At 42.6% G+C, this 12,416-nt stretch overlaps 1 protein-coding gene across 1 annotated transcript in view; it reads right to left on the bottom strand.

Annotated features, from left to right (window-relative positions):
* Positions 1-1,024: 1,024 nt before the first annotated feature.
* LOC311147699 (intermediate filament family orphan 2-like) overlaps positions 1,025-12,416 on the bottom strand; it is a gene marked incomplete at both ends in the record, with an annotated part of 32,472 nt that continues 21,080 nt past the window's right edge. The window contains 6 exons of the mRNA XM_084184453.1: positions 1,025-1,130; positions 1,319-1,455; positions 1,721-1,819; positions 2,952-3,156; positions 3,593-3,759; positions 3,905-4,090. Coding sequence (XP_084040579.1) covers positions 1,025-1,130; positions 1,319-1,455; positions 1,721-1,819; positions 2,952-3,156; positions 3,593-3,759; positions 3,905-4,090 — 900 coding nt within the window. The remainder of the gene's footprint in view (positions 1,131-1,318; positions 1,456-1,720; positions 1,820-2,951; positions 3,157-3,592; positions 3,760-3,904; positions 4,091-12,416) is intronic.

Below are 12,416 nucleotides of genomic sequence, written 5' to 3'. Positions count from 1 at the left end.
AAATCGGTGAGCAGCTGCTCTTGTGATCATTGCCACGATGCCACACCCATCCCACTCGCGTTAGAAGTTCTGAACGAGAAATAAATAATGATGCTCAAATTGAAAATCATTCAACAAAATAATGAAGATTTCTATCAGCCTACTTCAGTAGATTACATCTCACAGTTCAGTGTTCAAACTTGTAAACAACGCTGCATGGGATTTCTGTTAATGCAGCTAATGGCAATGTCCACTTTAAGTTTAATGCCCGGAGCCACTTGTGGAAAACAACTGCTATGCAGGTGTCGGCTAGCGTGGATCTGATAGAATCTAGCCCTTATTTTGAATTATAAACTCGGTGGTTTGAGCAATAAATGCTGAATGACTGAAAGCCATGGTATACCACGGGTATGACAAAACATTTCTTTTTACTCTTCTAATTACATTGGTCACCAGTTTATAATAGCAATAAGGCACCTCGGGGTTTGTGGTATATGGCCAATATACCACGGCTAAGGGCTGTATCCAGGCACTCCGCGTTGCGCCGTGCTTAAGAGCAGCCCTTAGCTGTAGAAAATTACCCATATACCACACCCCCTCGGGCCTAATTGCTTAAATATATCATATGGACCACTGAATGCTTTGCTAGACCACTAATGGCTGAATATGTCCAGTTTCCTTTATCTTAACATGGTTAGGATGAATACTGGGGTGAATACACAGTAAAATGACCATAGGTGTACAGTAAGTTGAGTGTGTGTGTAGATACTTGTGTTGAGTAGGGGTGACCGCTCTGATCAGTAGTAGGCCAATGAGGAGCAGTGAGGAGGAACCAACACTGCACCTTGTTGTGGAATACAAGTTCATCCCTATATGGGTAAAACGGTGAAGCACCAATAGTTTCCACAGGACTCCTCCTAGATCAACTGGAAACCTGCTGAAGAAAAGGGGGATCACAGCATTGAGGAACAATGGCATTTCCTCCATCATCTTCTCCTTGTCAGGTGATGGTGTAGCCAGGGGCCGGAGGGTCAAGGGTCAGTTATCAGCTGACCCCTCCTACTGCCTCTCCGTCCTTCTCCAGCTCCTCCTGGATCTCATCACTGTTCCCTGAGTCACTGCTTGCTACCGAGCTGAACGATGGAGAGTTCCTGCACCAGAGAGAGGGGAAACAAGGACAGATGTCAGTCATTGATATCTGTGTGATTGATATCTGTGTGATTATGCCTACTGTGTAGCGAGGCCTTTCTCAAGACAAGTCTCAGTGGAACAATGCACAATGACATTGAAATGCCATTGTTTGCCATGTGCCATGTGTGGAGAAAGAGGTGTATCTGACCTGCCGGTGCCCCCTGAGCCCTTGATGAGTCTCCTGCAGGTCTCCATCTGCACATCCAGGCCTCTCTTCATAGAACACATCTCCATGTACTCCTTTAGGTGACGGTTCATATCACTCTTAGCTGTAGCCAACTCATACTGAGGAGAGAAAGAGAATCCAAGATGTGGGAGAGAGGAGGAGTCAAAAGGAGGGTGAGAGAAGTGAATGATGTAAGAGAGTAAGAGCAAAAGAGTGGGAGGAGATGTGAGAGGGTGAGTCAGAGAGAGGGATTGAAAGGAGAAGCAGAGATTAAGGGGCAAAGACGGACTGCAGCCAAACCCTCTGCAGTAATAATTGATGACTAACACACAGGAGAGTGAGTCGCACACATGAACCTTGACCTCTCTTCGCTTGGTCTCTTACCTCTATTTGCCCCATGGTCTCCTGGTACTCCTTCTCTCGGTTCTGGAAAAGCATCTCGGTCTCATCGATCAGGCTGCCCAAACTGCCATCCTGAGAGGCCTAACAATCCCCAACAGACCCATATAAACTGTGTACTGTAGCAACGTTCAAAGTGCAGTAGTAGACTTTACTTTGCAGCTTGGAGACACCGTTATTTATAATAAACACTTTCACACAATTTACATTCGTACAGTCGTAAAATGTAGATGGACAGATGAGGTAAATAAACATACCACTGGGCACAGACGTCAGTTCAACGTCTAGTTTTGATTTACATTTGGTTGAGTTGTCAACTAACATGAATTCAACGTGAAATCAACAAAACATTTCACCATGTCATTGGATTTAGGTTAAAAGTTTGGTTAAAAAAAAGATGGAATTCCCATACGTGATTACTTTTTTCAAATCCAATCAGTTTTCCACATTGATTCAACGCCATCACATTGACTTTTTTGGTTGAAATAACGTGGAAACAATGTTGATTCAACCAGTTTTTGCCCAGTGGGATCGGTCAAACACACAATCTAGCAATACACACCAACACACAATTAGACAAACAATCAATTCAAATAAATAATTACACAATTGTATTTTACACATATTCCTTAACAGTTTCTGAGGCCACTCAGACTAAATGCCTTACAGCATAACAGCATGAGGAGATACAGAGGGAAGGCCTAAAAAAATAATCAACAGAGACATACAGGTAACTGCCAAAAATAAAGGAAACACTTGAGTAAATGAGGGATACAAAGTACACTGTATATTGAAAGCAGGTGCTTCCACACAGGTGTGGTTCCTGAGTTAATTAAGCAATTAACATCCCATCATGCTTAGGGCCATGTATACAAATGCCCAGTTGCCCATTATTTTGGCTACCATGACTTAGAAAAGATCTCAGTGACTTTGAAAGAGGGGTTTCAAATGTCTGTGTCTGTGTGTGTGTCTGTGTTTGTGTCAGTCACCAGATCTCAACCCAATTAAACACTTATGGGAGATTCTGGAGCGGCACCTGAAACCACCAACAAATTATGGAATTTCTTGTGGAAGACAGTTGTAGAATTTATGCGCATTGAAGCTGTTCTGGCGGCCCAACGCCCTATTAAAACGCTTTATGTTGGTGTTTCCTTTATTTTGGCAGTTACCTGTATCTGACACTGCTTTTGGATGAGCAGTAGGGGCCAACACTAACCTGCCCAGGGCCCTCCCCCTGTCCTTCTGCTGCAGTGCAGGCACCTGCAGTAGCACTGGCTGCAGCACAGGGGGTGTTGTAGTTGGCAAAGTCCTCCCAGAGGAGCAGTGTCTCCTCATTCTCCTCCCAAGCCAGGCTGTCACAGTCGTCATCAAAGTCAAACGTCTCCCTCCTGGTGACAAAGGAATTATCATCTGAGCAAGTTCTGCATACAAGAAAGGGAGGGAGAAGAGGGGAGAGGTAGGGACAGAGAAAAAGAGAGGAGACATGGAGGTGGAAAGGGAGGGGAGAAAAGAGAGAAGACAAAAAATGGGGAAAACCAAAACCAAACGGAAAGGCGTGCACATTTTAAAAGGGTTTGCAAATGAAGAGGACAGGGAAGAGAGAAAACAACAGAGACAGTGACTGACAGAGATGAAAACATGACAAAGTAACAAAGCACACATGAAACGGACTATGAGATGCTATCTAACGAGACAGACTACAGTGGGGATTTAATTCACAGAATGAGATCGTATGGCTCAAACAACACAGTTAGTTGGATAACATATCGACCCTAGTCCTTCAGCTAGCACTCATTAGCAATTTAGGCTAAACAAGAAGTTACATAACACAGGTCAAACAAAGGTTGGGCCACTCACAGCTGATTGAGCATGCGTTTCATCTCGTCTGTGATGTTGAGTGCCTCTACGACCTTCTCCTTCTCCTCCTCTTCATCCTCCTCCCCACCACCAGACTCAGCTTCAATCTCAGGACTCCTCTCCTCATTCACAGCCTTACACTCTTTCCTCCTGCAAGATGCAGCCCCCTGTGAAACCACACACACCACACGCTAGTCAGCTGTGTGTGAACGGGAGGGGAAATGTGTGCGTGTATGTGTGTGGAGAAAATATTTCATGGACATTTGTGTCCCATTTTTCACATGAGGTACATATGAAAAGTGATCCAGTTACCTTGCTCTCTGGGGGTGCTCTGGAGGGGCTCATGTGTGGGCTCATGTTGAACATCTTGCTCATGTCTTCTGAGTTGCGTTGCTGAGCCACGTCACAAAGTTTAGCCGTGATGTCAATGCGTCTGCAGATGTCCATGTCCACCTTCATGGCCTTCTCCTGGATCGCAGTGTCCAAGTCTGACATTTCCTACAATAAATATTTCATTGGTTATGATGATCACATAATATTATACCCATGAGCTGTGTCACCGTCTACTATTTGCCCAATACTGCAAGTAAGAGTGTACAGTTTTCTGAGGCGGAACCTCAACCTCGCAACATCATCCCATCTTTTTAGTTAATCTCATAGTATCTCAAGGCAATGACTTGCAGTTTAAAGGTAATAAACTCACTTAAAGGGGAAGTTTATGAAGAAAATAAATCCAAGTGATTCCATACATTGAAACTAGTTAGGCGGAGTTTGCCTTCTTCCCCTCTCTCTCCCTGCAGTCTAGAACTGGAAAGCGGCAAAAGCGGGTCACGTGACGTGTCTTTGCGCACTGCTAGCTCTGCTCTGTTTTCAGTCAACGAATGATTGAGAAATCCGCGAATTGTGGACAAATGTTTTGTTTTATTGAAAGCCTACGGCCAAATTAGACATACTTTTTTAAATCAAAAGTACTATCGATTTTGCATGAGGAAATGTATACTTTTCCACCTAAAACTATTGGGATTATTTTATATTATTTTATATCATTATTTTATGTGGCCGACTGCAACAACAGCAGAGATAGGTAACTCTGTCGTGGGGGAAACGCTTTGCATAAAAACTGCACGTAAGGCCCTTATTCACAATCACAGATGCAAAAACAATTCAGGGGAGAAGTGAAGACAGCCTAGCGTTACAGATTAGTTATACGAAGTAAACAACAACATGGCCGACTGCAACAATAGTGAAGATGGGTAGGAACATCTCGTGGGGCAACGCTGTGACATATATGCCCTTGTTTGGAGCTTGACGTCACAGATGTGTGTGGGGGGGAGAAGGAGCCGGCGCAAAAGTTGAAAAACGTATCACAGGTAGCCTAATGTTAGTTCTGAAAAGTGGAAATCGGAAGAGATGGCAGCAAGAGTAAGCTGGTGTTCGGTCCCTGGCTGCACTTTATATAAGACATCTAGGGAAGACGGCAAAAAATGTCACTATTTTCCGTTGAAAGATGCAGAAGATAGCTAGTAGCGATAAAAAACAGTAAATAAGATGTTAAGGCAAAAATGAAAGGAGGGTGGTAGGTCGGGGTGGATGTGTGGGTGTATGATGCGAACGTCTAGCAACCCAAAGGTTATGTGTTCGAATCTCATCACGGACAACTTTAGCTATTTAGCAACTTTTCAGCTACTTACTACTTCTTAGCTACTTTGCAACTACTTAGCATGTTAGCTAACCCTTCCCCTAACCCTTTTAGCTAACCCTTCCCCTAACCCTAACCCTTTTAGATAACCCTACCCCTCACTCTGACCTTAACCCTTTAACCTAACTCCTAACCTTAACCCCTAACCCTAGCTAACGTTAGCCACAACAAATTGGAATTCGTAACATATAATACGTTTTGCAAATTCGTAACATACTGTACTTTTTTGCAAATTCTTAACATATTGCACGAATTGCATTCCTAACATATCATACGACTTGTAATTCGTAACATATCATACGAAATGGTTGATGGACATCCACAAATTAATAGATACCATACAAAACGTAACATATCATACTAAATGCAGTGTCTCGGATTTACATACAGAATAATACGAAATGCTCTGAGGCCACGTTGTGCGGAGGTATGTAGTCTAATCAATGCAGTTCGAGTTGATCTTATTGTGTTGTAACCATTGCACCATATCATGTAGACATAGCCTAGGCGCTCTACCGGTTAGGATATGTGCCCTGTCTTTATGACAATGGGGTTGAGGAGATTATAGACAGTAATAGTGTCATTTTACATTGTAATAGACAGTAATTGTGTCATCTTACGTTGCAGAATAAAAATGAAAGGTATTGTTGCATTTGAATTACTTAGGATCGGGTCTACTCGCTTTTTTCATAATCATAATCTCCAATGTCTGATGTGTTGGTTAGCTATGGTTTATTTGCATGACAACATTTCATGCTTTAACAGCTGTGTAGCCTTGCATGAAATACATGGCCCCAGGAACCACCTGGGGTAGGCTTATTTGGTTGCATGTAGTCTGGTCTATTGTGTATTTGTAACCCCCACCTCCCTCTGTCGATAGTGGCCATGACTATCCTAACAATATAATTACTTTTAGCCCCATGGCCATTAAAAATGTATTACAGATTATAAACGTGGTCTCACATTATACTTGTGTGTTACTGTTGGAGACTGACTTGAGCCCGTTTTAATCTATTTATAATTGTATAACTAGCCTAGCAGTAGTACTTTTAATGTTATGGTTTAGATGGAATGATCAATGTGCATTGTATTTGTAGCAGTAGTAATTATTGTGTTATGGGTTAGATGGAATGATCAATGTGCATTGTATTTGGGCAGAGGGAAAGGGGGCAAGACTGATTCCATAAGGGTTGAATAGCAGTCATGTGTCTGGAGTTAGAGCTGATAGATCGTAATTACTCATCAATAACACTGTCTTATATATTTACTCTTTTATATCCTTATATACTCTTAATATGAATATCCCATTTTTATATATCCTTAGAGATTGAAAGTAGTGTTAGGTTTAAGCTCTTTGTGTATGAGAAGTGTAATTATCTAGTGGACTGCAGTAGACTGTAGGAATGTGAACTTCCAATAACTCAAGGCTTCTCCTGACTGATAAGAAGACCTGTGAAAGGCATGGAGGAATACAAAAGCTCTGGATTTAGGCTGGGACATGATAACACCAAGAGGAGGAACAGACTCAGTGTTCTTGCCCAGCAACAGAGATTGATTGTTTAACATAGAAATACAAGGAGGTGACTCCGCCTAATAGGAAGGTATAAATATATGTGCTTGTGTGACCTGTAGGGGTGGTTTTGCAGCTGCAACACCCAGTGTGGTGAATAAACCTAGCTTGAGTTTTTCTTGGAGTCCGTCAGGATTATTGTACCAGAAACTAGAATCTAACAGCTAGGATGGAAGTTTTTCTTTGTTTATACACATAACAACAGTAATTTAGCATATAACCCATACTATATCAACTGTCAATACTTTTTATTTTTAGTTCACCTTTTTTTAACCAGGTAAGCCAGTTGAGAACAAGTTCTCATTTACAACTGCGACCTGGCCAAGATAAAGCAAAGCACTGCGATAAAAACAACAACACAGAGTTACATATGGAATAAACAAAACAAAACGTACAGTCAATAACACAATAGAAAATCTATATACAGTGTGTGCAAATGTAGTAAGTTATGGAGGTAAGGCAATAATGTGCAGAAGATGATGTGCAAATAGAGATACTGGGGTGCAAATTAGCAAAATAAATAACAATGTAAATAACAATATGGGGATGAGGTAGTTGGGTGGGCTAATTACAGATGGGCTGTGTACAGGTGCAGTGATCGGTAAGCTGCTCTGACAACTGATGCTTAAAGTTAGTGAGGGAGATAAGTGACTCCAGCTTCAGATATTTTTGCAGTTCATTCCAGTCATTTGCAGCAGAGAACTGGAAGGAATACCTTTCACGTCTAGAATTGTATGTATCATGAACTCCCATTGTGTCACAAATAACTGTGAGGTCAATTTCCCCAACTCACTCGCAGGTTCTGGCCTCAATAGATTGTTCTTCAATGGACCCCAAAGAACTGCAAGCTCCTCTGGCACCAATGTGAGTTGACCTTGTCTACTGGATATTTTCACACTTTTTCCCAATGTCTAATGTGTTGGCTAGCCAGTGGTGTAAAGTACTTAAGTAAAAATACTTGAAAGTACTACTTAAGTAGTGTTTTTTGGGTATCTGTACTTTACTTAACTATATATATATTTGACAACTTTTACTTTACTACATTCCTAAAGAAAATTATGTACTTTTTACTCCATACATTTTCCCTGACACCCAAAAGTAATCATTACATTTTGAATGCTTAGCAGGACAGGAAAATGGTCTAATTCACACACTTATCAAGAGAACATCCCGGTCATCGCTACTGCCTCTGATATGGCGGACTCACTAAACACATGCTTCGTTTGTAAATGATGTCTGAGTGTTGGAGCATGCCCCTGGCTATCCGTAAATTAAACAAAACAAGAAAATGGTGCCGTCTGGTTTGCTTAATATAAGGAATTTGAAATGATTTATACTTTTACTTTTACTTTTGATACTTAAGTATATTTAAAACCAAATACTTTTAGACTTTTACTCAAGCATGATTTGGCTGGGTGACGTTCACTTTTACTTGAGTCATTTTCTATTAAGGTAACTTTACTTTTACTCAAGTATGACAATTGGGTACTTTTCCACCGCTGTGGCTAGCCATGGCTTATTTGTGTGACAAACTTTCAGGCAACTGTATAGCCTTTCGTGGAATACCTGGCCCCAGGAACCACCTGTGGTATATAATTGCCCATAGTCTGGTCTATTGTGTATTTGTAACCCCCACCTCCCACCGTCGATAGGGGCCATTACTTTTAGCACTATGGCCATACGTTTTACAGGTTACTAAACATGCTATCAATTGTGTGTTAAGGTGGAAGTTTTTCTTTGTCAATACACATAACAATAATAATTTGGCATATAACCCATACTATATCAACTATTATTCCCTGTCACATTTCCTTTTGTATATAAATACTGTATGAACTGACAGAATGCTAATGTTGCATTACATCTGTTTTATGAAAGACTGCAGCAACAAGTCAAAGCTCCGGGCCGTCCACCCAGCCGGGGCCTGATGTCCTTCAGGCATCCTGGTCCCCTACCCATCTCTTAAAGCTCTGGACCTTCTACCCATGTGTCCCCTACCGCTAAGAAGATCAGGCAGAAGGTAACCAGTTCTGTAATTGGCACTTGGCATTGCATAATGAAAACATGCTTTGAGAGTTCATTCACACATTCACATTTAATTATTTCACGTTTGATTCAAACTCATGTCAGACTCAACCAGATCTAAAAGCAACCGTGATCAGTGGACCCAACGAAACCGTGATCAGTGGACCCAACGAAACCGTGATCAGTGGACCCAACGAAACCGTGATCAGTGGACCCAACGAAACCGTGATCAGTGGACCCAACGAAACCGTGATCAGTGGACCCAACGAAACCGTGATCAGTGGACCCAACGAAACCGTGATCAGTGGACCCAACGAAACCGTGATCAGTGGACCCAACGAAACCGTGATCAGTGGACCCAACGAAACCGTGATCAGTGGACCCAACGAAACCGTGATCAGTGGACCCAACGAAACCGTGATCAGTGGACCCAACGAAACCGTGATCAGTGGACCCAACGAAAGTTGATTGTGCATGAGTCATGGAGCTCATGAAGCTTTGCCAAAAGTGTGGGTCTATCATAATCAACACCAGCAAAATATTAAAAGGAAGCCAAATCAAGATCAACTGGCAGAGTGCATTAAAGGATGTATGGGAAGTTGGGAATCTTGCCCAAATGTTAGAGGGATGCCACAGGCTAATGTAGTTGCAGCTTCTTCAGTGCTGTTCACTGGTGCCACTTTCACAGACATAAATGACTGGGCTGAACTATGTCAAATACAGTTCCCTTCACAAACAACGTACTTTTCAATATACTTTTCACAGTCCTCTTACTTCCTACCGGTCATAAACTAGGATTACAGACAGACTGAAGCACGAAAATATCATTTCCACTATGGTTCAGGATGGAAATGCAGGGAAGGCAGTCCACATCTGTGGTGACGGAAGGAGGGACAACCTTGGCTGGCTACTCCGCTAAATTTACGACATATAGGTAATTGAAATGATAACCAGATCATAATTAAATGTTGTTTTTTACCCCCTTTTTTTATCTTGTCTCATTGCTGCAACTCCCCAACGGGCTCCGGAGGCAAAGTTTGAGTCATGTGTCCTCTGAAACACCAAACTGCGCTTCTTAACACCCGCCCACTTAACACGGAAGCACCAATGTGTCAGAGGAAACACCATTCAACGGATGACTGAGGTCAGCCTGCAGGCGCCCGGCCCGCCAGGAGTTGCTATCACGCACTGAGCCAAGTAAAGCCCCCCCGGCCAAACCCTCCCCTAACCCAGACGATGCTGGGCCAATTGTGCGCCACCCTGTGGGACTCCTGATCACTGCCGGTTGTGAGACAGCCTGGGATCGAACCCGGGTCTGTAGTGACGCCTCTAGCACTGCGATGCAATGCCTTAGACCGCTGCACCACTCGGGAGGCCCCGTAATCCCAAAAATGTTAAGGGAATTTTAGTTCTGCATAGCATATGTATGAAACAATGGGTTCTCTACTTGACATAAAAATAATTAATTAATTCCTTCCTTCATTCATACAGCTTCATGGATGACAGGACCAAGAAAGTAATTCAAGCTGATGTGATTCAGGTAGGTCCATTCATTGCAGTTATTGCTTTCAGTATAGTCAATGTGAATGGTCAAATGTTAATGGTTTTTCAAATATGTTTTTGTATACCTCTTGTTTTTAGTATTTTCCAAAACAGGTCACTGAAGCCACCAGCTCAATGGCAATTGAATCAGTTGGATTTCGGAGAGGGCTGAACACCATACTGAACAGAGGGTGTACCTGTATCGTTTGTAACGACTGACTTTTCACTAGGGCTGGCATAATTATCGTATAATCGTGTAACAGACAATTATGGACAATAAACGTGAACTTAAAAATATGATTGTCTTAATACATAATAATTTTAGGAGAAGGGGGATCAACTTCATATTCAAGTAGATATACTTTACCCAATAGCAGTTTTTCATTTTACCATGAAGTGGGTAAAGTTGGTAGTCATTTTACGAGTAGAACTGCACCGTTGGGAGGAGAAGCTACATTAAATCAAAGTTCCAAGCGGTCAAATCTCAAAACCATTCGTTTTTGAGACAGTGGTGTCACCAAAGCTGTGTTGTATTCATTAAGTTTGTCGTAGTTATTTTTCAGAGATGCATTACAAGCGCAAAACATGGGACCAGCACTTTACATGTTGTGTTTATATTTTTCTTCAGTATAAGACACACTATATATACACAAAAGTATGTGGACACCCCTTCAAATTAGTGGATTCGGCTATTTCAGCCACACCTGTTGCTGACAGGTGTATAAAATCTAGCACACAGCCATGCAATCTCCATAGACAAACATTGACAGTAGAATGGCCTTACTGAAGAGCTCAGTGACCTTCAACGTGGTACCGTCATAGGATGCCACCTTTCCAACAAGTCAGTTCGTCAAATTTCTGCCCTGCTAGAGCTGACCCGGTCAACTATAAGTGCTGTTATTGTGAAGTGGAAACGTCTAGAAGCAACAACGGCACAGCTGCGAAGTGATAGGTCACACAAGTTCACAGAACGGGACCGCCGAGTGCTGAAGCGCGTAAAAATAATCTGTCCTCGGTTGCAACACTCACTACCGAGTTCCAATCTGCCTCTGGAAGCAATGTCAGCACAAGAACTGTTCGTCTGGAACTTAATGAAATGGGTTTCCAAGGCCAAGCAGCCGCACACAAGCCTAAGATCACCATGCGCAATACCAAGTATCGGCTGGAGTGGTGTTAAGCTTGCCGCCATTGGACTCTGGAGCAGTGGAAACGCGTTCTCTTGAGTGATGAACCACGCTTCACCATCTGGCAGTCCAACGGACGAATCTGGGTTTGGCGGATGCCAGGAGAACGCTACCTGCCCGAATGCATAGTGCCAACTGTACATTTTGGGGGAGGAGGAATAATGGTCTGAGGCTGATTTTCATGGTTTGGGCTAGGCCCTTAGTTCCAGTGAAAGGAAATGTTAACGCTACAGCATACAATTACATTCTAGACGATTTTGTGCTTCTAACTTTGTGGCAACAGTTTGGGGAAGGCCCTTTCCTTTTTCAGCATGACAATGCCCCTGTGCACAAAGCGAGGTCCATACAGAAATGGTTTGTCGAGATCGGTGTGGAAGAACTTGAATGGCCTGCACAGAGCCCTGACCTCAACCCCATCGAACACCTTTGGGATGAATTGGAACGCCAATCACCCAACATCAGTGCCCGACCTCACTAATGCTCTTGTGGCTGAATGGAAGAAAGTCCCTGCAGCAATGTTCTAACATCTAGTGGAAAGCCTTCCCAGAAGAGTGGAGGCTGTTACAGCAGAAAAGGGGTGACCAACTCCATATTAATGCCCGTGACTTTGGAATGAGACATTTGATGAGCAGGTGTCCACATACTTTTGGTAATGTAGTGTATGTCACCATGTGAAGAAGCACAATGATTTTCGGCACATGAACAGGTAAAATAATTTGTGCGCTGGACATTGATCACGAGTCAGATTTAGTCCATTTTCGACCAGACATATGAAGATGAATATGACATATCATGTAAGGATAT

This window comes from Coregonus lavaretus (genome assembly GCF_964263955.1).
Source record: "Coregonus lavaretus genome assembly, chromosome: 20".
Lineage (NCBI taxonomy): Eukaryota > Metazoa > Chordata > Actinopteri > Salmoniformes > Salmonidae > Coregonus > Coregonus lavaretus.
This window is presented reverse-complemented; position numbering and strand designations above follow the sequence as displayed.